The sequence below is a fragment of the Falco cherrug genome, chromosome 2 (assembly GCF_023634085.1).
Source record: "Falco cherrug isolate bFalChe1 chromosome 2, bFalChe1.pri, whole genome shotgun sequence".
Classification (NCBI taxonomy): Eukaryota; Metazoa; Chordata; class Aves; order Falconiformes; family Falconidae; genus Falco; species Falco cherrug.
The window spans coordinates 25,542,057-25,562,814 of NC_073698.1; the positions used below are offsets into that span (position 1 = coordinate 25,542,057).

General features: G+C 41.2%; 1 protein-coding gene across 1 annotated transcript in view; it reads right to left on the minus strand.

Moving 5' to 3' along the window:
• Positions 1 to 20,758, minus strand: part of STARD13 (StAR related lipid transfer domain containing 13) — a 297,402-nt gene that overhangs the window by 162,156 nt on the left and 114,488 nt on the right. Inside the window, exon 5 of the mRNA XM_055702062.1 lies at positions 5,452 to 5,485. Coding sequence (XP_055558037.1) covers positions 5,452 to 5,485 — 34 coding nt within the window. The remainder of the gene's footprint in view (positions 1 to 5,451; positions 5,486 to 20,758) is intronic.

The window sequence follows — 20,758 nt, forward strand, 5'->3', positions numbered from 1 at the left end:
GCCACCAAACACCTGGGTTTATTCACTCGCTTACTTTCAGTATACCACTGCTGAGGAAAACAGCCTGTTTATTTTTCAGTCCAAAATAAGCATCTCCACTTCGGGTTGGAAACATGTCAAAGTGACCCCACTTTGCTTTCTAGTAAATGCATGGGACCGTTGGATAAGGATGTTTTATTTTCCCCAGTTATTTAAGGTCAGATTCTCATCTCGGGTAAACTCTTGTAGCTGGAGCAATGACAGCATGGGACATGAGTACTGCCTAGGTCTTGGAAGGGACTGCAGAGTGTCTAACTCAGCTGCTTCTCTCCCCTGCAGAGGATGGGACAAGGGGGCTCATGGCCACAGCCTCAGCTCCACCTCCAGCACACTTGGCAAGCATCCATGGCAAGGGAAAGGCCAAACCAGATCACCTTCTCCATCTTCCCATGAGAAAGACAAAAGATCCCAGAGCAGTTTATAACATTTCCCTGTTCACAGTGCTATTAACCCGTAACTCCTGCCCAGGTACTGCAGCAAAGGTAAAATATAAACATGAGCACAAAACATTATATGACCAAGGAAACACAAAAATATGTAATCAGGGGGAACTACTGTACATGGGTTTGATCCTGTGATGAATCAAGCACCTGCAGTTTCTAACAAGAGCCAGACGGAGCTGCAGTTCCCTCTCAGTTCCCAGAATCAAGCCCTTTGTTGGCAGTTGTTCGTATTCAGCTGCTATACAGCACAGTTCTGGTTTCTTACACTGTGAAGACCTCTCCTTGAAGTCAATTAGCATTATGCCTGGACAAACATTGCAGGATCAGGTTATTTACTAAAGCCCTGGGACCACAACTGCCTCTGCTTGATTTTTGTAATGTATCAGCCAAGGACAGACAATTATCCATAGAGTACTTCTGAGATGGCCAAGGTCACATGAGGATTTTATCATATTACTGCAGTGCACCACCTTCCTTGCCAGCCCGTTGCTGTTCTGCTACAGACTACATTACCACGCATCAGCAAATACACGAGCACGCTGCTATATTTATAGTGTTTCATACATATCACTAAAATAGAGGATGTGTCAGCTTTTAATCTGACTTCAAATTTTTGTCAGCAAAGTAAAAGCTCATTTTCCCTGTCAGCGATGAAGTGTGCTCTGTGTTAGTCATCTCAAGCTACATGGTGATAACTTTAAAACACATTTGGCAGCTAGAATGCTCAAGAGGAATGGAATGATTTTTACAAGAGATATTACTAGAAGATAGTAAGGATGCATAGTGTCAGTCAGCCAGGTTTTAATAGTGACTACCACTAGGGTATCTAAAATTCCAGCAGCAATCTGATGATAAGAGGAGCAGCTAACCGTGTGCTCTGTGGTACCACAGCAGACAACTAGGACCTCCTGGGCTACAAGTCCAGAACAGAGGCAGGTGGTGCAGACTGGTTAGGTGTTATGTAGCTGGCAATATGAGAAGAAAAGCATTGATGACGATGACTTGAACAGAGTGATCTATTGCACGGCAATGGGACTGAGGCAGTCCTATTAACGACATCATCTATTAATGACGATAGAAAGGTGGTTTAATGGTTGGAACCACAGTTACCACCAGGATAGCCATGTTCATTCTCAGAGAAAGTAGGGTTCAGTAGATGAAGCCTGCATTTTCACAGATCTCAGCAAAGCTACAGAATATTTTTTACATATTCATAAACCTTGCTTATTCATGCCATCATGTACAAGCAGTACAAGTGTGAATCATCTTCCTGTCTGTCCTGTCTGCTGCTTCTACAGAAAGCCAACAGACAACTTGCTAACCTACAGACCAAGCCTGTTTACATGAAAACCAGCTTTTCCACTCCACAGTGCTGATTCTGTCTTGCAGCTACCCCTTGCGCTTTGCTAACTACATGGGTGACACCATGTTTGCAGCCTACGTCTAACTCCTAATAACATTGCTCTTACTTAGTAGTATGCAATTCTATAAATATATAAATTTACAAGTCTTTGTGGAACCCCATTTCAGCGCTACCCAGGGCTGTCCATCTCAGCCCCATGATGCTGCAGCAGGGCTGTTCCCCCACTCTGCCACAGCTCTGCCTGTCCATGGGACCTGACCTGCAGATTGGCATCCCATACCATCCTTGGCCCATCTTTGTCCCCAGGGCTCTGCCTGGCCATCCTGGAGCTGTGCCTGACCCTGGTCCCATGTCTGTCCCTGGTCCTCAGGGAGCCACTGGCTCATGCTGCACTCTGCCACTATTAAAGAAAACAGAAAGCAGAATAAATTGATGCCTCTAGACTGACATCATTAGTTAACATTTTTTCCTAATGCACAACTTTTTTTAATGGTGAAAACATCATTATTTCCAGTGCATGCACTGTTAAAAGTACTATTGTTATTATGTCTGGAAATAATGGTGCTAGGCCTGGGCAGCATGCAGCAACACCACCAGCAAACTTGTACTTCAAAGGAGGTTCCCCGGGATGGCTGAGAGGTCTGTGCAGCTGCAGCTTTTCTTAGGACACATTTCAGGTGTCCTGCCTAACACACCGCAAGGCACCCATTACAAATACAGGGAATGGAAGCCCCAGAATACTGCATTTTTTTTGTTAAATAACTGTAAAATAAACTAACAAATAACTGTAAAATAAAATGCAAGCGAGAGAACAACAGTTCAAAATGCAGGGGGGGGTGGTGGTGTTCCCTCTCTCACTCAGATATGGCTTATGTGGAGAACAACTAGAAGCCAAGAACAGCTCAGCCCTGGGGAAAGGGCTTCAGGAGCCCCCACCCTGGCTGCAGCAGCTCTGAGCTGCCCTGTGCATCCCCAGTTGCTGCTGGGACAGGGTTAGAGGAGCCGTCTCTATCCAAAGTGGCCGGTGCTGTAGGGTGGGGAGGGCAGGGTGCTGCCCCACTGTGACCCACCTTACTCCACGTAATGTGCAGGTAATTCCAGGTACTCCAGGAAATTACTCTTTTGGGCCTTGAGAGCTCTAGTTTGTGAGAGCTTTTCCCAACAAAGAGGTCGGAAGAAGAAATGACAAAAGAGAATAAGAAAGAATAAGAAGTGATAATGTAAGAGGAAAGTGGTGCAGAAAATGATCTTGAGCAGAAGAGTGCTGTGTTCTGTGCATGACCAATATGGGCAAGACAAGTTTTCTTCTCATGCAAGAAATTCCAAAACAGAAAAACATTTCTTATCCAGAAAGCCAAGAAAATATCAGAAATGTTTAAGAACTGCAAATCTAGAAGGAACCCTGTCCCTCAGTCCAAGACATAGATTTGGCCTTTTTTGTAATTTAAATAGTTTTCTCTTTTTTATTTTTAATGATTTAATGTAACAAATTTCAAAGCCAGAAGTTTCAAAGCTGAAAACTTTTAGATCGTCATATGTCAAAAAGTGTGCACTTGTTTTACAGAAATTATTTGAAATAGAAATTAACAGATGCTAACCTTTTCCTGTAAAATAGTTCAGTTTGAAGAAATGGGCATTTTCTGCCAGAAGCATTTTAATGATAAATTTATTACCAGCTCTCTCATATGCTAGATTTCGATGATTAAAGTTCCACCTCAGTGACCAAACTGTGTCAGAAAATGACCTGTCATCCTTCTTTCACACCCGTAGTTATCAAATTTTCAACCATCACGTTCAACTGTAAAGATGGGTCCTATACTTTATCTCTTTTTGTGACAAAATTAATGTAATCATAAAAGTAAAACAATTCCGAAATTAATCACAGTAAAAAATGGGAGCACTGCTAAAATAATCAGTTCTATTTAAAATGTATGTGCCATTGATGTGTTTTCCTTTTCTTTATAAAGCAAGTTGTCAATGTCACAGAGAGGTTTTGATGAAAGCAATGAAAACAATAAAAAAAAATGCTAAATCAATCTCAAAATTGATGGGATTTGTTTAGGTTTGGAAAAGCACAGGCATTTGTTTCCCTGGCAAATACTATCATGGAACAAATTCACATACAAGTCATAAAGCAGAAGTTGATGTGCACAGAACTTGAATAAAAAGACTTGTATTTACACTATGCTCAACAGCCTTCATGTTTTGTTGACCTGATGTTAAGTACACAAAAGTGAAATTGCCTACAGAGGCCTGAGTTTTCTAGGCCAGGGTTTCTGGCATTTTGCTAAGTCAGCACATTCGCCAGCAGAGCCACTGAATCAGTGACATTGGCTGCAAAAGGCTTCGTTCATCTGTTTCTAACTGAGTTAAGGTGGCCCTTGGAAAGAACTGAGGATGCAATTTAGAACAGAGACAGATGATACTCCGAGCAAGAAGAAATTACTGAGTTAGCGAACTAGCTTAAACTAGTCCTGCAGGCCAAAAAATGATACTAAGTCATCTAGGGACAGAGGGATAATTACAACAACAATGTCCAATTGCTTTCATTTTAATTGACACACACTGCATACATATTGGCTAATGAAACAGAAAAAGCAGTCGGAAATGGGTGACTCCAGAGGTCAGTTGTTTTATGACCGAAATATTTCTAGCTGGCAAAGGCTTTTCTGGGAATGACAATTCACTTAGACTTTGGGGACATTTCTTTTTGCAGAACTGTGGGGCTGTTATTAAATTCCAGTAACCCACATTCTGGGAAGCAGTTTCTTTTCTCTGTATTTCTTAATTGTGTTTCATTACAATTTAATAAGGACATTTACCCTCAATTAAGCAAATCATCCAAGCAGTTGCTTACGCCCTGTTGCAATGAATTGGTTTTGTCAAATGCGGGTTTAATTGTGTGTTAAGTATTTTGCTGAATCAGGATCTCTGTGTGTATATCCATCTATCCAAACCTTTCCTCAGCTCCTGGCACATAACATGGGGTTCAGGGTATCCATGTCTTTAACTCTGCTTACTGCTTTTATCATGGTGTCCCGCAGAATGTCAGCTGTAACTGAATAATTTCCCCATAATGGTCAAACTCACTAATGCCGTTAATACTAACAACCACATTAACTGGCCAGCAAGCCCATGCTAAGGAGTGATTCAGGTACCGTGACTCTGCCGCTGGGGACACAGCCCTGGGTGGCCTGTAACTTCTTTTGGAAAATGTGCCTCTGTAACCAGCCTCTTCGCCAGACTCGACTGCTGTGCAAGCACCGAGCCAGAAAAAGCACTCAGGTACATCTCACCTCATGCCTGCCAGTGCCATGGCAAGTCCTTTAGTCCTATTCTGACACCAATAACAAATGCTTGGCTTTATCCCTGTTATTTCAGAACTCACCTTGCTAGGTGGAACTTGAAAGTTGCTGAATTATGAGCTTTCCCAAGAACCACGTAAATCCTACACCACCATGTCATGAACAAACGGTATGGAAGTGATCGCAGCAACTGCACTAAATCACTGAATATAATAGCAGAGATTCCCCTGGGTCCTCCATGAACGCATGCATGTCTACACAAGCCACCAAGAAACTTTCAAGAAGTAATGCAGTGTCTTACCTGCTTCTTCCTTACACAGCTTCTGAAACAGCACCTGTAAGAAACAAATTAATTTTTCTTTAATAGTGATAGGTTTTCTTTTCCTTCAAATAATTCCATATTTCAGGATGACGACACATGCCATTATTAATCATCACCGCCCCACATAATGCATAAACCTCAGAGCTCATCAATAAAAATCATGGGAAATATCCAGCTTTGCTTGCTGAGGACAGCCTTGTGCCCATTCCCAATCTGGGTCCACCTGTCTCGCAGAGACTGAGTCTAGGAGAGGTCTCTAGCAAAAGCAGGGTATGTTCTGCAAGAGGTCCAGCACACTGGAACATGCCTGAATGTGTCTCACAGTGCTGGTGGGGCTTGGTGAGCAGCACACAGGCTGCTGGCAAGACGTGTGAGCAGCTGCACCGACGGCTGGGAAGCATAGGACACTGTGGCTACAGCAGCCCGGGGCAGTACAGTGATGGTTCTTGTTCACCTGTGACCAGGAGAGGGTCCTTCTGTCCGAGGGACGTGGTGAAACTGATTTGCCATATTGTTTTCTTCATATTTTTCAGCTCCCTGCTTTGGGTCTGCCATGCTAACTGAAAGTGGTACCATTAAAATCATACTTGGATGCACCTCTTGGTCTGTTACTTTTCCCTTTAACAACTTTCAGTGCCCAAATGAGAAGGTTATTGCCTGTGATTAAATGCACATCACCCATTCTCCTTCCATATGATAGATCCATCAACTCTCCCAGCAATGCAGTCTGTAAATGAAACTAGCATAATAGGTGAAAACTAGCATAATAGTTGAAATAGGTGAAACTAGCATAATAGGTGAAACTGCACCTAATTTTTTTTTTTTTTAATTAAACAGAAGGCTGAACTGATTCTTCCAGATACCAGTGAACTCACAGGTGTGAAGTGCCCATTTTGCAGCCAGCTGAAAAAGCAGCCCCTCCTGCGCCTCCCAGTGACACACTCCCTGTTCTTGTTATCTGCTTGTCCCCATATGGACAACCATCTGCACCTTTCCATCAGCTGCACCAAGCACTCCATTATCTCTTCTGTCAATATTACCTCTGTGGCACTAAAACTGTCTGTAAAAACATGGTTTTTATTTACCTTTTATTTGATGAAGAATTTTACTGAGATATTGGAAAATTCCTCCTCTAAGCACAGAACTGAATTGTCAAGCATGTCTTAATCATAGGAAAAGCACAGCCAGAGGACAGTTGTTTTCCCTTCCACAAGGCAATTTCATTGTAAAAAGGCCTCTTGCTCCGTTTGAAGGTCTGCCTGAGTAGCAGCTGAAGCTAGCCTGTCTTTAGCCAGCAGGGACCAAGTGAGGTGGCCACTTCAAGATGGGAAAATAACGAGTGGTTGAATCCGAATCAGGTTTTGTTAATGGCAATTTGTAGCTTGGCTTTAGCTCCAAGTTGAGGCCAGCTCTGGCTCCTGCACGCTGCTGCGTGCTTGCCTGGATTGAATTCTTTTGTATAGATTCATCCAGGCTCCTTTTTAATTTTAGCTCAGTGATGGTGAAATGCCCACAGAGACACGGAGCTGAGCCCCCTTCCCCAGAGATGGCCCACCAGTGCCGGGCTCTGTGGTACCTGCACAGAGCCTCGTGCCAGACCTTTTCTGCTCTTGCTCTTACACAGGCTGGAGGATTTGCCTCCCTCCAGCCTAGAAAGGAAGAACGTGCTTCTGATTCCGGTATCGCTGAAGAGGAAATTCAACTTATTTCTCAAGTCTATACATTGGCTCATTCTGCAAAGATTAAGAAGCAGAAACACAGCACTACAAGCCAAAATTTCTCTAACAGCATCACTTAAAAAGAGTCAGTGCTGAGCCCTCAGGAGAGGGCTCTAGCAGACGCATCTCACTTCCACAGAGGAATGAGAAATTCAGACACAGGCTGTGTTGATTGGCAAGGGACAGGCAAGTCCCACATCAGCGTGCCAGGTTTTTGGAACGCTTTTCTGAGCCAGGCACACCATTCTGCCCCCCGACTGTGCAGTGAGCCACATTGTTCTCAACCACCCTGCTGGGGACAGGCACCTGATTTTTAGCATCACGACTCTTGGCATATGCACAGTGGAGGCAGGTGCCTAAATCGCCACACTGAATCTTGGGATAAGCATTTCTTGAAGAATACATAAATGATATGTGAATCAAAATAAACATGTCAATCCTGCACAGATAGCTGGTTTCTGAGTTCTAGCGCAGCCAGAAGGGTACCAGCTATTAAAATCAAACCCAGGCTATGTTAACTTCCAAAATCTTTTTAGAATGCTGTACAGAAAGGATGCAAATTGTTGCTGGAACAATCCCAAGTGGCAACAGAAAGCTGCCAACTAAAAGTGATTTATGGAAATAATAATGATAATGCATTATATAACTGATTGCATAACAAAATACATTTATTGGAGGACTAGCATCCCATCTGAGCAGCATGGCACCATCTAATCATATATATAGAAACCATGGACCAAGAGAGTACAACTCTATCCAAAAGGCTGTTGCAGCACCTGCCACTATGAATAATAAAGAAATCATTTGCTTACAACTCCAGCTGTAGCAATTTTGCAAGTGGAAGTGTCAAACAAAAGCCAAAGACAAACACACTTTGCCAAAGCATGTAAACCAGCACACAGAAACCATAAATTTATTAGATACTGTGTCCACTTCTCCCCCCTCAGCAGTCCTGTGTCTCAGGGCCACCCCACATTCACCTACGCAAGCAAGCGTCCCTGAGAAACCTGCCCATGCAGCATCATGCTTTGCTTTATGATCAGGGCAGAACGAGCCAGTCTGGTGAATCAGGCAAGTCTACCCCCAGCAGCGGCAAAGTTAGTTCAAAGGACAACCTGCAATTAAGTGAAACTCAGAGGGCTCACCTACCCTGCTCAATTAAAGATGGCTGAAGCACCGTACCCAGGTCGGTTCACCTGACTCAGCAGCTCCAGCTTTGTTCCAAACTGCATTGAAGAGCAAGCCAGCTGTTGGAAAGCGTGCCCTCAGTAATGGGGACGAGGGGACACCTGGTGCCACTTGGCCTTGGGATTGGTTCCTGGCCAGTATTTATACTGCCCTGTAAACAGAGCCTCCAAGTCCATAGTATTAAATTTATGGGTCCTGTACAGGCGAACAAGATGCCTAGAGAATTTGTTGGAAATCATTACCTGAACCTGAAGCTGTAAAGCAAGATGAAAATAAAGTCTCTGTTCAACAGGTATCTAAAACCACAGACACTTTTAAGTGTGTGTCATCCCATTAAAGCCACCTTTCACTTACAGAACAGTGCATGTGAAAAGGTGTATTTGGGGTACTGAGCAAAGAAGGGAAGCAAAGCTGTGGATCTGTCGGGAGGAAAGTGAATACAGTGCGTTTATCAAGAACCTGAGAGATTTTCCTGAAAGGCATTCTGCATGGAAACAAATTACTCGAACTCCCTGGATTAAGTGGAAGTGAAGGTAGAAGCAAACCACTGGTATTATGAACTCAAGAAGCAAAAAAAACGCACTCATCAAAAAGTTGTTTCTCTGACGTATACGTAATCTTTCATGGTTATAAGTAATCAGGGCATGGAACTCATTAAACAACTGGATTAAATGATTTAATAATGCCCCAGTAAGCTTATTGTCACATAAAAGCTTTTTTCTGACACAGAAGATGAATATGAAATGGTTGACTTGAACAACAAATCCATTTTAATTTGCAACTGCACAGGGATTCTGCAATGCCAGCCAATCCCATAATATCATATACCATTTAAAAGAGGAAAAAAATAAAAAACAACAAAAGACCACCATTTTGTATCTAAGTCTTCTGCTTCCCTCTTCCCCATCAATTCCTATTAGCTCTTTTATGCTCTAATTTCAAATACTCCCAAATCTGCCACTGATATTTCAAAGTACCTGTCAAACTGTAATTATTCACTCTCAGGGAATGACACCCTCCAAAAAAAAAAAAAAAAAAAAAGTAATTAGTGTATCTGTCCAGCACGCAAATAACTCTTCTGGCTGTTTAATAAAAAGACAGAGAACTTGCTCGACATCGATATGGCATCAAAAATATCACTGCTATCAAATAAACCCTGGCATTTTGACAGGACTGCTTGACATCTGCTGTTAATAAAAAAGGCTTTGGATTCTGCAAGCTTATGTTCTGCGGTAAGCAACCAGCAGCAGCACCACGCTGCAACACAACACTTCCTTCTGCAGAAAAAAGGATAACGCTGTATGACTTCTCACTGGTTAACCAATAGAGAAGGAAAGCACTCTGAGCTAGAAATGTCCTGCAAAGTATAAAGATGGAAAGTCCTGCTGGTTCTTCATTCTAGCAATTTAATAATCTGCCAGGCTTTAATTAAAGTGACATATAGACGGTTCTAAAGGAGGAAACAAGCAATCCACATGCAAAACTCTATCATCTGATTAGCAGGTTTATTAGATCCTTTCAGAAAGATGTTGGCAGAAGGAAAGAAAATCCCAGTTCCTACTTCAAAATAAAATTCTACAGCCCCAAAGGGGAAGTAATATTATGACTCTCAGCAATGTCAGCCTTAACTTGAAGTTTCTCGGCCCCAGCAACGAGATCTTCAGTCTGGATTACACCTCCAGGTTCCCCAGAGGGGGTTAGTTAACAATAATGGCAACATTGCCATTATCCCACAGAAAATTGCCGACACTGCTGTGTCAGAAATCCGATTTCTCTCAGAGTCTCGGAACCAATCTTTGGTATGGGCTTGACAGCTCTGCTGGATTTAGGTGCTTATGTTGTATCTTCAAAGGCTGACAACAGGGCTCATAAAATACAACCACTATGGAGGTGTTTTTAGAGACCATGTTTAACATACAGCCTGAGCGTTATTAGAGAAGTCGCTTGGGGCATGGAAGACAGATCTTCTTGGTTGGATGGGATTCAGCTTCATACCTGCTGCATCACAATTAGTTGGCCTCCTCACCAGGTCAGAAAGTAGGGGGAAGGGGAAATTCTCAGTTTCTTCCACTGAAGCTGAGCTATTGCACTGCAAACGGTTCGTGACTGATGGGCTCAAAGAAGGAAAAAAGAGGAAACAGGTTCCCGCTCTGCAGTTGAGCTTCTTTCACCAGAAGCATGACCAGCAGGCTGAGGGAGGTGATTCTCACCCTCTGCTCTGCTATCATGAGGCCTCACTTGGAGCACCACACTCAGCTCTGGGGCCCCAAACATGAGACATGGACCTCTTGGAGCGAATGCAGAGAAGGGCCATGAAGATGATCAGAATGCTGAAGCACCTCTCCTATGAAGACAGGCTGAGAGAGTTGGGGTTGTTAGAGAAGGCTCCAGGGAGACCTTATAGCAGCCTTCCAGTACTTAAAGGGGGCCTACAGGAAAGATGGGGAGGGACTCAAGGGATGTAGTGATAGGATGAGAGGTAATGGCTTTAAACTGAAAGAGGGCAGATTTAGATTAGCTATTAGGAAGAAATTTGTTACTGTGAGGGTGACAAGGCACTGGCATAGGTTGCCCAGAGCAGCTGTGGGTGCCCCATCCCTGGCAGTGCTCAAGGCCAGGCTGGATGGGGCTTTGAGCAGCCTGGCCTGGTGGAAGTTGTTCCTGCCTATGGCAGGGGGGTTGGAAATCAATGATCTTTGAAGGTCCCTTCCAACCCGAACCATTCTATGATTCTATTCTATTCAGTAGGGAAACTTGGGTCCAGGTTCTCTTTTCAAGACTTTTTAATATTTGGAATAAGAAAACATTATTAAGAACTTGAAGTTTTTAACACTGTTTTCATCATGGTATTTTAAAACAGTGTAAGACATTAAGACTACCGGCATCACTGATCAAGGCAGTCTTGTTCCTCAGATGAAGGTTAGCTTCAGCAGGGGTATTGGTACTGGACTGGACAGAGTGCCCTTGCTGGACCCAAAGCCCAGGGTGCACTTATGAGCCCTTGAATCCACACTGCGTAACTGCTGGGTCACCCTTAGCTCCATTTTCAACCGCTCCAATTAACTATCTATAAATTAAACCTTAGCATGGTTCAAGAGATTGGGGACAATCCCAAATAGCAGAATTGAGGTAGACTCTGCTCTAGATCTGCTTCTTGCTACCCTGCAGAGTCTTCCAGCACCATCTGTGCATCCTTTGTACCCTTATACACCTCATTGTGCCATACCCCGTGGCACGCAGCACATGTCCGCTCCCTGAAACCCTCACCTCGTAGCTTTCACTGCACCGTGGGTACAAAGGTCGCATACACGAAACAATAATAGAGTCACAGGACCCCACGAGACCGCAAAGAGCACAATGGAGAGCAAGGCTACTCCTACAGAGGACAGACACAGTCAGTCTGCTCTGCAGACTGTACACACCTTGTACACACCTATCCTAAACAATTGAACTTTAAAGTATTTTCCCTATGATAGCTTAAAGCACTGCTGTCTTAGTGACAGATGGCTACTTCAGGGGTTCTCAAATATAATAATGTTCCATGCTTTTGAAGTTGCACAAATCTATAAAAAATAATGAATATTGTTCCAGTTACTGCAAAAAAAGACATGTAGTCCAAATACCTATCAGCTTACTTGAAATTAATGGGTACATGTACCCCAGCAAAGCAGAGATTAAGCCAGTTTTATAAATGAACATTTATAAAACTTGATGCAAGTTGAAAGGATTTCTAAAGATTCGTCCCTTCTCTAACGTAGCTCATTGAGACATTTGCTGCTATCTAACCTACTTTAGTGTGTACTGAAAGTGAACTGAACTGGTCATAGATGAGCCTAGTTCTGTGTAAGCACTGCGGACGCAGTGTTTGCACAGACATTTTAAACCTCTGACAATTCATCTCGTTTTCCTGAGATCTATGTAAAGTTTCAAGCAGTTGTCAAGAATGGAACGTAAATAAAATAAACTGGGTTTCTCTGCAGCTGACATGAAGAAAATCTAATTTCAGGATTCTAATTTATTTCTTTGCTTTAAACTGGCAAAATCATATAAATTGTCTTTTTCCTGGTTTCTCTGAAGATCTAGCATATAGAACCTTTCAATGCTGTGCAAAGAAAATTGAACTCTACTATTTTATAATAATATTTCTAAAATGAGCTGAAGAGATTCAAGCATCCTGAAGAATTCAGAGGACACAAACCTTTTGAAAATCATAGACTTAATATTCTGAGTTGTACTCCAAAACAATGAAACACTATAAATATTGCCTGCAGACATAAAAGCATATTTGATTATTGTGCACAGCTTTGAAGGACTTGTAATGAATATCTGAAAATTATTTTCCCTAGTTTAGTGTTTTAGTTTGCAAAATAAGACCTGATTTTAAAATGCATTTTACTTTATTCTAAGTATTTCTTTCAAATTTTACCCCAAGATCAGTGCTGACTTGAAAAGCATTGACACAGAAAGAAAGATTTATTCAATTGTTTTCTTCTGTTTGCTAGAAATCTGTACCTATTTTGCCCATGTACTATAGATAAAAGTCCAGAAAGTAATGTGACATTTCATGTGGCTGTAGTTCTGAAAGCTTTGATGAAACAGAAAACTGGCTGGAAACTATTTTACAGTGAAAACTTTTGAATGGCTTCTGAATGATGAAAAAGGTTTACAGTAAGTGGAGCCAAGCAATAATAAAATCTGTTACAATGAAAACCATTTTAACAATGTTCAAAGTGAAATTAGAAGAAAACAAATGAAAAGACTAACAGCACAGGAACATGCATTTTAATAACTGTAACTTATCATAACTAACAAAAAAATTGTATTAACAGACATGGGAGATTTTTACTTGTAGCAGCTGCTAGTATAGTTTCAAAACGTCAAGCAGCTATGGCACTGATGGTTATGCCCAAGTTTTTATTGAGGAGGATTTGGTTCCAACACATGAGGAGCAACGACTTGCAGTGAGTGTTAGGGTGTGCCTCTGCGGTGCTGGTTATGATACTAAACCAGTCCAGTTGCTCACTTTGCCATCAGATTGGAAGATGCCATTCACCCCTGTGGCTCAGCTGGCCACCCTATTCATCTTGCACCAGCATTGGTACTCACCTTGACAAATGGGAAACAAAAGCAGCAGAACATTGATTTTATCCTCCAGAAGTTTCTGCTGTTTAATTTGCTGCTTTTGTCACGAGACCTCCGTTACAGCTACCATTTCCTCTGTCTGACACGTTGCTCTGATGTAAGTGCTTTGTTTAATATTCTGTAATTTCATTTCTTTGATATAATTATTCTACATTACCTTTGCTTCTCCTATGGTTTCCTCTATGGGAAAACATGACACTGTTTGCTATGCTGTGGTGGTGGATTTTAACTCCATCCTTCCCTTCATAGCTCTGGCTCTGCCCTTACAGGAATGATGACTGACGTTGCAAATGTTACAGTGGTTTGAAGCTGCAGCCCTGAAGAGCTAACTATCTGGTCTCCTAAATTTGGCCCCAGTACAACTAGCTGAAATTTGAATATGAAATATTTCCTATTATTTAATAAACAGCGAAAAGCCTCTGCGTTGAGAAGTGCCTCTTAGTTGCTGACTATGCCATGCCACATACGCAGGTGTGCTCAGATACCACCATTCACCTTAGGGAAACAACATGTTGCTGTGGTTTGCAACTGATCCACAAATCCCACAGAAGGATGAGAGCAATGATACCAGAATAAGAAGCAGTAAGTTGGAGACTCCTCTTTGTAGCCAGCTGGATGCACCTGAGAGACAGAATATAGATGTCCCACTGCAGAAACAGATGCCCCTGGTCCCCTCAAGGTGACCAGGGCAGCCACATTGCTCTGGTCCCATCCAGTAAAAAGTGGTGACGTACCATAGCACTTCCCACTTTTGTGCTTTTAAATAGGATTTTATAGTAGTTGATACTTTAAAATCTAACTAAAATCTAACCTGACAGTTTGGTATTGTGTTCTTGCACAACCAGGAGCAAAGCAGGTGCAGGCAATCTCCAGCATTTAGCTACAGAATCAGTTTGAGGAACGTGCATCCAAGTTTGGCCCACATACGTACTGAACGTTTAGTTCATCCTTCCCAATTCCCAATACCCACCCTCTGCAATCACTTCCTTACAGGACACAGTTTTGCCATGTCTCAGCAAATATATTTCTAATAATAACAAAAAACAAACAAACAAAAAGTCTTCTTTGTAATGCTTTTACCTTTGGCAAGTCCCAGGAGCTCTTAAGTCATTCTGAACTCTGGACTCTGCAGCAGGACTAACATCAACATGCTCAGCACAGCGCAAATATCAATTAATGTTCAGTCCTGTGTTAAGATAACCGGTTATGCTTCTGTATAAACAAAGACATGAATAAAAATGGAGATAACAGCATTGTCACAATACATGTGTGTGGGTCAGGTGGAAATGTGATGGGGCAGAGGTGGGGCAAAGAAAGACAAAAAGAAGAGCAATGACTGCCAAATGGAGATGGAAAATCCTGGAACAATACAGTGAGTCACACATTGCTATCATTTTTACCCTCTTGAGTAGGAAGAAGTGCTATATCTATTTTAAAGATAAAATGAAGTGGGAAAGTTACAAGAGGTCACACAACAACAAAGAGAGGCATGAAATGGTATGGGAAATGAATGACCACTGAAGCAAACAGCAGCTAGCAGTAAACCATGGCAGAAGATGAAAACCAAGCCTTGTGAGCGCTGGCTAGAGCTGTGGTGGTGTTACAGCTTGGCCCAGGGCAGCACTTAGCTGGGAATGAACTTCAGGCTGCCATTAGCCGCAGTTTGTTTTCACTATTGAGTGTCCACAGAAATGTTTCATGATGGCTAGGCTCTAAGTGGATATCAGGTATTCTCCTTGACAAGCAATAAAGCTAATCATCGTAATATAACCTCAATGAAAAATGCACTTTTCCCAGTAAACTGCTGTACTAGTAATCAGTTAAAATCTTGGTCAACATTTTATGCTTTTTGAGGAAAAACAAAAGATGTTTGTTTAGTGGTCAGTTTTCAGTAAAAGGTACAGCAGGGATATGGGAAGAGTGAAGTATTTTATTCAAAGAGTTACTGAAAACTACAGGAATTGTGCATAGCAGAAGCATTCTCCCTGAGAACACCTGTGGGAAAATGTTAGGTAGCACGTTTGCCTCTTCTAGTGTGCCAGCAAAGGCCGATGCCCTTCAGAGAAGCAGAGATGCCGATTGGTTTGTATCTTGTAATTACTATATAGATTTTAATCTTTAAACGACATTTCAGTATTGGAAACCTGATGTAAATCCTTTTCAATTTCTGATCAATTTTCTTTGATTTCCTGTGTGTTTTTGTCTTTGTTAGCAGTTTGCTTTTATACAACATTTAAAGAAAAATCTTTCCCATGCCTTATTTTCCCATGGGAATGACATACTTTCCCTTTGGGAGATTTCATAGCTCTCCCTCTCTAGAACATAATGTCTTTCAGTATCACCAGCACCAGCTAAGATGATGCCACCCACCTCACCACCTCAACACATCCACAGAAAACTCAGAAAAGGTATTTCAGAAACGACCACTCCATTGCAAATTCTGGTGTGGTCGTAAGAAAAAGAACACTTAATTGTGATGCATATCAACTTTGGTTGTTTATTTTCAGAATGAACTCTTCAACCCATATAAATAGATGGAAATGCATTCGTGTGATGGTTGTAAAATTAATATTTTCATAGAAAATATACACTTCCCTTTGCAGTGGGGTTCACTATGTCTTCTGCTTTGAGCAAATGCCCAGGTGCAATTCGGATAACAATGATGTAAACACCTAAACAACCTCAAAGCTCTGTGTTCCCAGTCATTTGCTTTACCTTTTGCCTCACCTGCCAAGATTATACAGAACAGTATGCCCAAGGTGAGAAAAACTGGGTGAATTTACGGCGAGTAAGGAACACGTGTGAACTGAGTACATCAGGGCTGTAACGCAGCAAAGGACCAACACACACGTATGGTTTGACATGATTTAGATGAGGCATGCTTGATGTGAAGCATATGCTTAAATCCAATTATTTTTATACGCTAACTGTGGTGTTGGGCTGTATTTGACGCAGCTCATTCTGGAGAGACTGGAGCTGGAATCCTCCATTACCACAGACACATAATGCATGAAACATAATCACCCCTTCTCCCCCTCCCCAAATAAATATATACACACACACACACACACATATATATACACACACACACAAAATTTTTTTCCCTTCAAAAATTGCTGAGGTTCTGAGAGAGCAGAAATGTGTGTGCCCATATACTGAAGGTGCTGCTGGCTTAATCTGTGACCTCCAGCAAGTCCATGCAGCACTGACTGACTGAAGGAATGGACGTTCTTCAGCTAGTCATGAGCATCTCCACCCCTGCAGTGACATTTGGATTAATGCTGTCCAGACCAAACCCTTAAGCAGTTTGGTCTCTAACTTCTGCATCTGTACCACTACCAATATACGTGTCCAAAACCTAACTGAAAGCCAGAAGTAAAAGATGTTAGGGTACCTACAACCATAATCGTATTTATCATTTATAATTTCTTGTCATACAGATATCTATAATAAAATGCCTGTACAGAAAGATTAACACCTTGACTTTTCTGCATCACACCATGTTTAAAATTATTGGCAAAAATCACAATGAGTTACTTATTTGTCTGCATGCATCCTTCTCTTGCAACAGAAAAGAGCAGATATTTGTTAAGGACTAGCTCGAATTCTCTCCCCCTCTCTCACTCATTCTCACACACACACGCATTCCTGCATACCCTAAAGCAGCTTCAAACTCATTTAAATATATGTAATACTCACTCAAGCTATTTTAAAGCAAAAAAAGACATACTTCTTGAAACAGAATAAAATAACTACCCACAGACGGGTTTTAAAATCAGCATGTATTATTTCTCAGCTGTCATGGACAGCCAAAAATAATATATTCACAGAACTATCTCCATACTTTATGCTCCCATATGATGAACTGATTTTATGCTTCCCTGCAATGCAGACAAACATTTTATCTCTCTCTCTCTTTTTTTTTTTTTGGTAGCTAAGCACTATGACCTTCCTAAAAATATTCAAGGATCCTTTAGTGGAAAGCTCCTCAATCTTCTCACACTGTTACTGTTCTCGGTAGCTCAGTATGATCTCTGAACTGAATTTCAGATTATATAATTCCAAAAAAAGTGGTATTAGGTAAATTTCACATGATTAAAATAAGAAGAAATATTTCATAGCATTGCCTAACATTTATGACAATATTTGTTGCATAATTTTTGTACCATTCACGTGCATATCATGGCTTACAACTAAACGCTGACAGAAATAATGAAGATTTTTCTATCACCTTGTGTATCTTGCTGTGCTTAATCACCGTGGGACAAATATTATCCTTCTCTGTTTTCCATTTCATAATTCAAGTTAATGGCCACTGCTTGAAATTTGTTTTCACAGTTAGATGTAGGGCACTATTCATCTTTTGAGAAGCACTGATTTGACAAAACCCACCATTGCTTCTGCTGGTCTTAAATCAAGGTAGGTCTGATTTATATGAACTGAAAGTCAGGTCCAACAATAATAAACTTTTAAAGTGAAAATTATTGCTGTCAACTCTGAAAATGGAAAAACCCAGCAGTAAACGATGCACCTACTGATCCACATCTATCCTCTGTATTGTTTTACTCGCTCAACCATAATGACCGAAAATAATACTAACTCACAACACCACATCTGAACTCAGGAAGCTGCTATTGCTACTGCTATTCTGCTTTTAAAAGTATTTCCTAATTGGTGTATTCTAATGTTCCAGGAAAAATTAGAACATGAAACATTTGAAAAGGGCTCTCAGTGGGCAAAATCTACTAATTAATGCAAGAAAAGAATCTCAGCTTCCTCTGTCCTCTGGCAAGGCTTCTGGACTACTGTCAAAATGCACATCTGTCAGCAACCTTGGTGATTCCAGCTGCTGGAAAACTGACTGCTGAGATGCCTCCTTACCTTTACAGCTTGAAATTTATTCCAGCATGGAGACATAAACTTGATCAATAATTGTTCTGTTATATTTTTGTTATATTATGGTGGGGGATGATCGTGGCTCTCCCAAAGTTTCACGGCTGTAAGCTAACTAGTTCCCCACTTGCTGGGGACCTCTACGCTTCATAGAAAACGACAGCTGTTAATAACACCTGGATATATGGATGGGGAAAAAGCTGCAGGACTTTCCAACAGAAATTCCATCTGAATAATCAGACCTGCTGGGGAGCAGTGTTGATATCACCAAGATATCCACTGCTCTAGAGACAATCGTGTGAAACAGCCACGTCTGCGGGTGCAGAGCACTCTGCAATTGCCCGAGTGTTAGTATGTTTTTATGGTAGATGGTGGAAAACAATTGGCACCAAATCATGCTTCCCTTTGTTACTTAAACTAAGAAAGTGGAAAAAGTTCTACCAAGACTTAGGTAGCTCTCCAAAGAATAAATAATAAACAGAATAAAAATTAAAAAAAAAGAAACAGATAAAAGAAGAAATAAAAATGTAACGCACACAATTTTTTCTGTCATGGGGAATAAATGTCTTTTCAAGAAAAGACGGGTAGGTCTTGACTTAATCTAGGACCTACCACACTCATGAGAGCTTGAAAGGAGACCATCAGATATATAGAATCTTACTATGAGCTGCTAGAAATTAATTCCACTGTGAATTAATTATAGAACGTCTGGAATTTTGATCTGCTTATTATGTAAGTTCAAATGTTTCATCCCTTACAGCAATAGCTGTGGCTTAATGGCCACTTGCATTTTCACATTCAGGACCCTCCAGTATTTTTCGGCTGTCTTTAAAACCCATCCCTCACTAGAAATACCTATTAACGTTTTACTGCTGATGAAAAGAAGAAACATTCATTTAAAACATTAAATGGCTAAGTGTTTACACTAAACCAAACACGATGGCATAAAATAAGATACAAGGATGTACTCCGTGACAGTATATTTTAGCTCATCAAGTATAACAGCCATGCACTCTGCCAAACCTCCTTATCATGTACATGATTAAAGAATGAGAATATGTAATTCTGGGCAGATGATTTAAGAAGGGAAGAGAGGCCTTACCTATAAATTAACTTGACTGTGAGTTTAAGGAACTATCATTATTTCACTGATTTTTTCATATTTCAGAATCTTAGTATCCCTTCAGTCTGAATGCATAGCTATGCAAGCTGAATCAGGTACCAAACACTGGGTGTATGTATTATCATGATACATTACTTGGAGCTGTTCCTCCAATCTTCATGCTAAACATTCTTAAGGCTCCTTATAGAAAATAGTCTGATTTCTTGCTGCATTTTCTTTACTACATATTGCAATATTCACCTTCACTCTACACTAAATCTAATATAATTAATATCCAATCTTAGGCAAGCCTAAGCTCATTCTTGGCTAAAAGGCATTCTAGCAAGAACATGGTGAGTTTAGTAAATAATCGGTCAGACAAATGACAATTCTAGGACGACTTTTATCTTAAATAGTTCTAGAGGAAAGAGAAAGAGACTTGTATTACCTTCCACACAACAGCTATTCCACATTTGGTACCAGAATGTACCCTCCTCTCTTATCTCCAGAAGTCTTAGCATTTTTGATTGTGTTGCAATTTTGCAGTACGCTACCTGTCAGCTTTTTGACAGTCACAGTGGCTTTGAGTACCTGTTGAGAGCTTTTTTCATATGAGCTTAAAGCACCAATTCAAGACAGCAATATGGGAATGGAGCAGCTTACTATTAACATAGTATTATAATATTTTATTACTTACATTACAAAACACCCCACATTCAGGATGCAACCAGAAATAAAATCACTTTTTTATAGGAAGACACAATATAACAAAAACTAGGTGAAAAACCATACATGTGTATAGGATGGAAAGATGATCTTGCATCAAAGACCTTAGAGCCTAGTTGAGACTTTCATTCTAGATGCTACAGAGAACCCGACATGCAACTGTGAAGGGAACAGACATTGCTCAGTTGTGTGTCTGGTCTCAAAAAGGTAATCCAAGCTTGGACCTCAAGTGAATGTAGAATAAAATGTGTAAGCAGGCACATAAGCTCCATAGGGGATGAGGAGCTCAGAAATGCCCGGAGCTCAGCATTTCACACCAGCCAGTTGTAGATTTCCATGCCAGGATAAAGGCTATACAGATGGCACTCCAGAACTATAGCTTTCACCAGTACAGGATGCTCAGGTGCCTACTGCATATGTTTACAGTTTCAGAAGTTGTGCCAGTGGTTAACAGATGCAAAAAAAGAGGTGGTCTTTCTCCTGCCTGCCACTAGTTCTGCCTCTAACAATGTTTGCG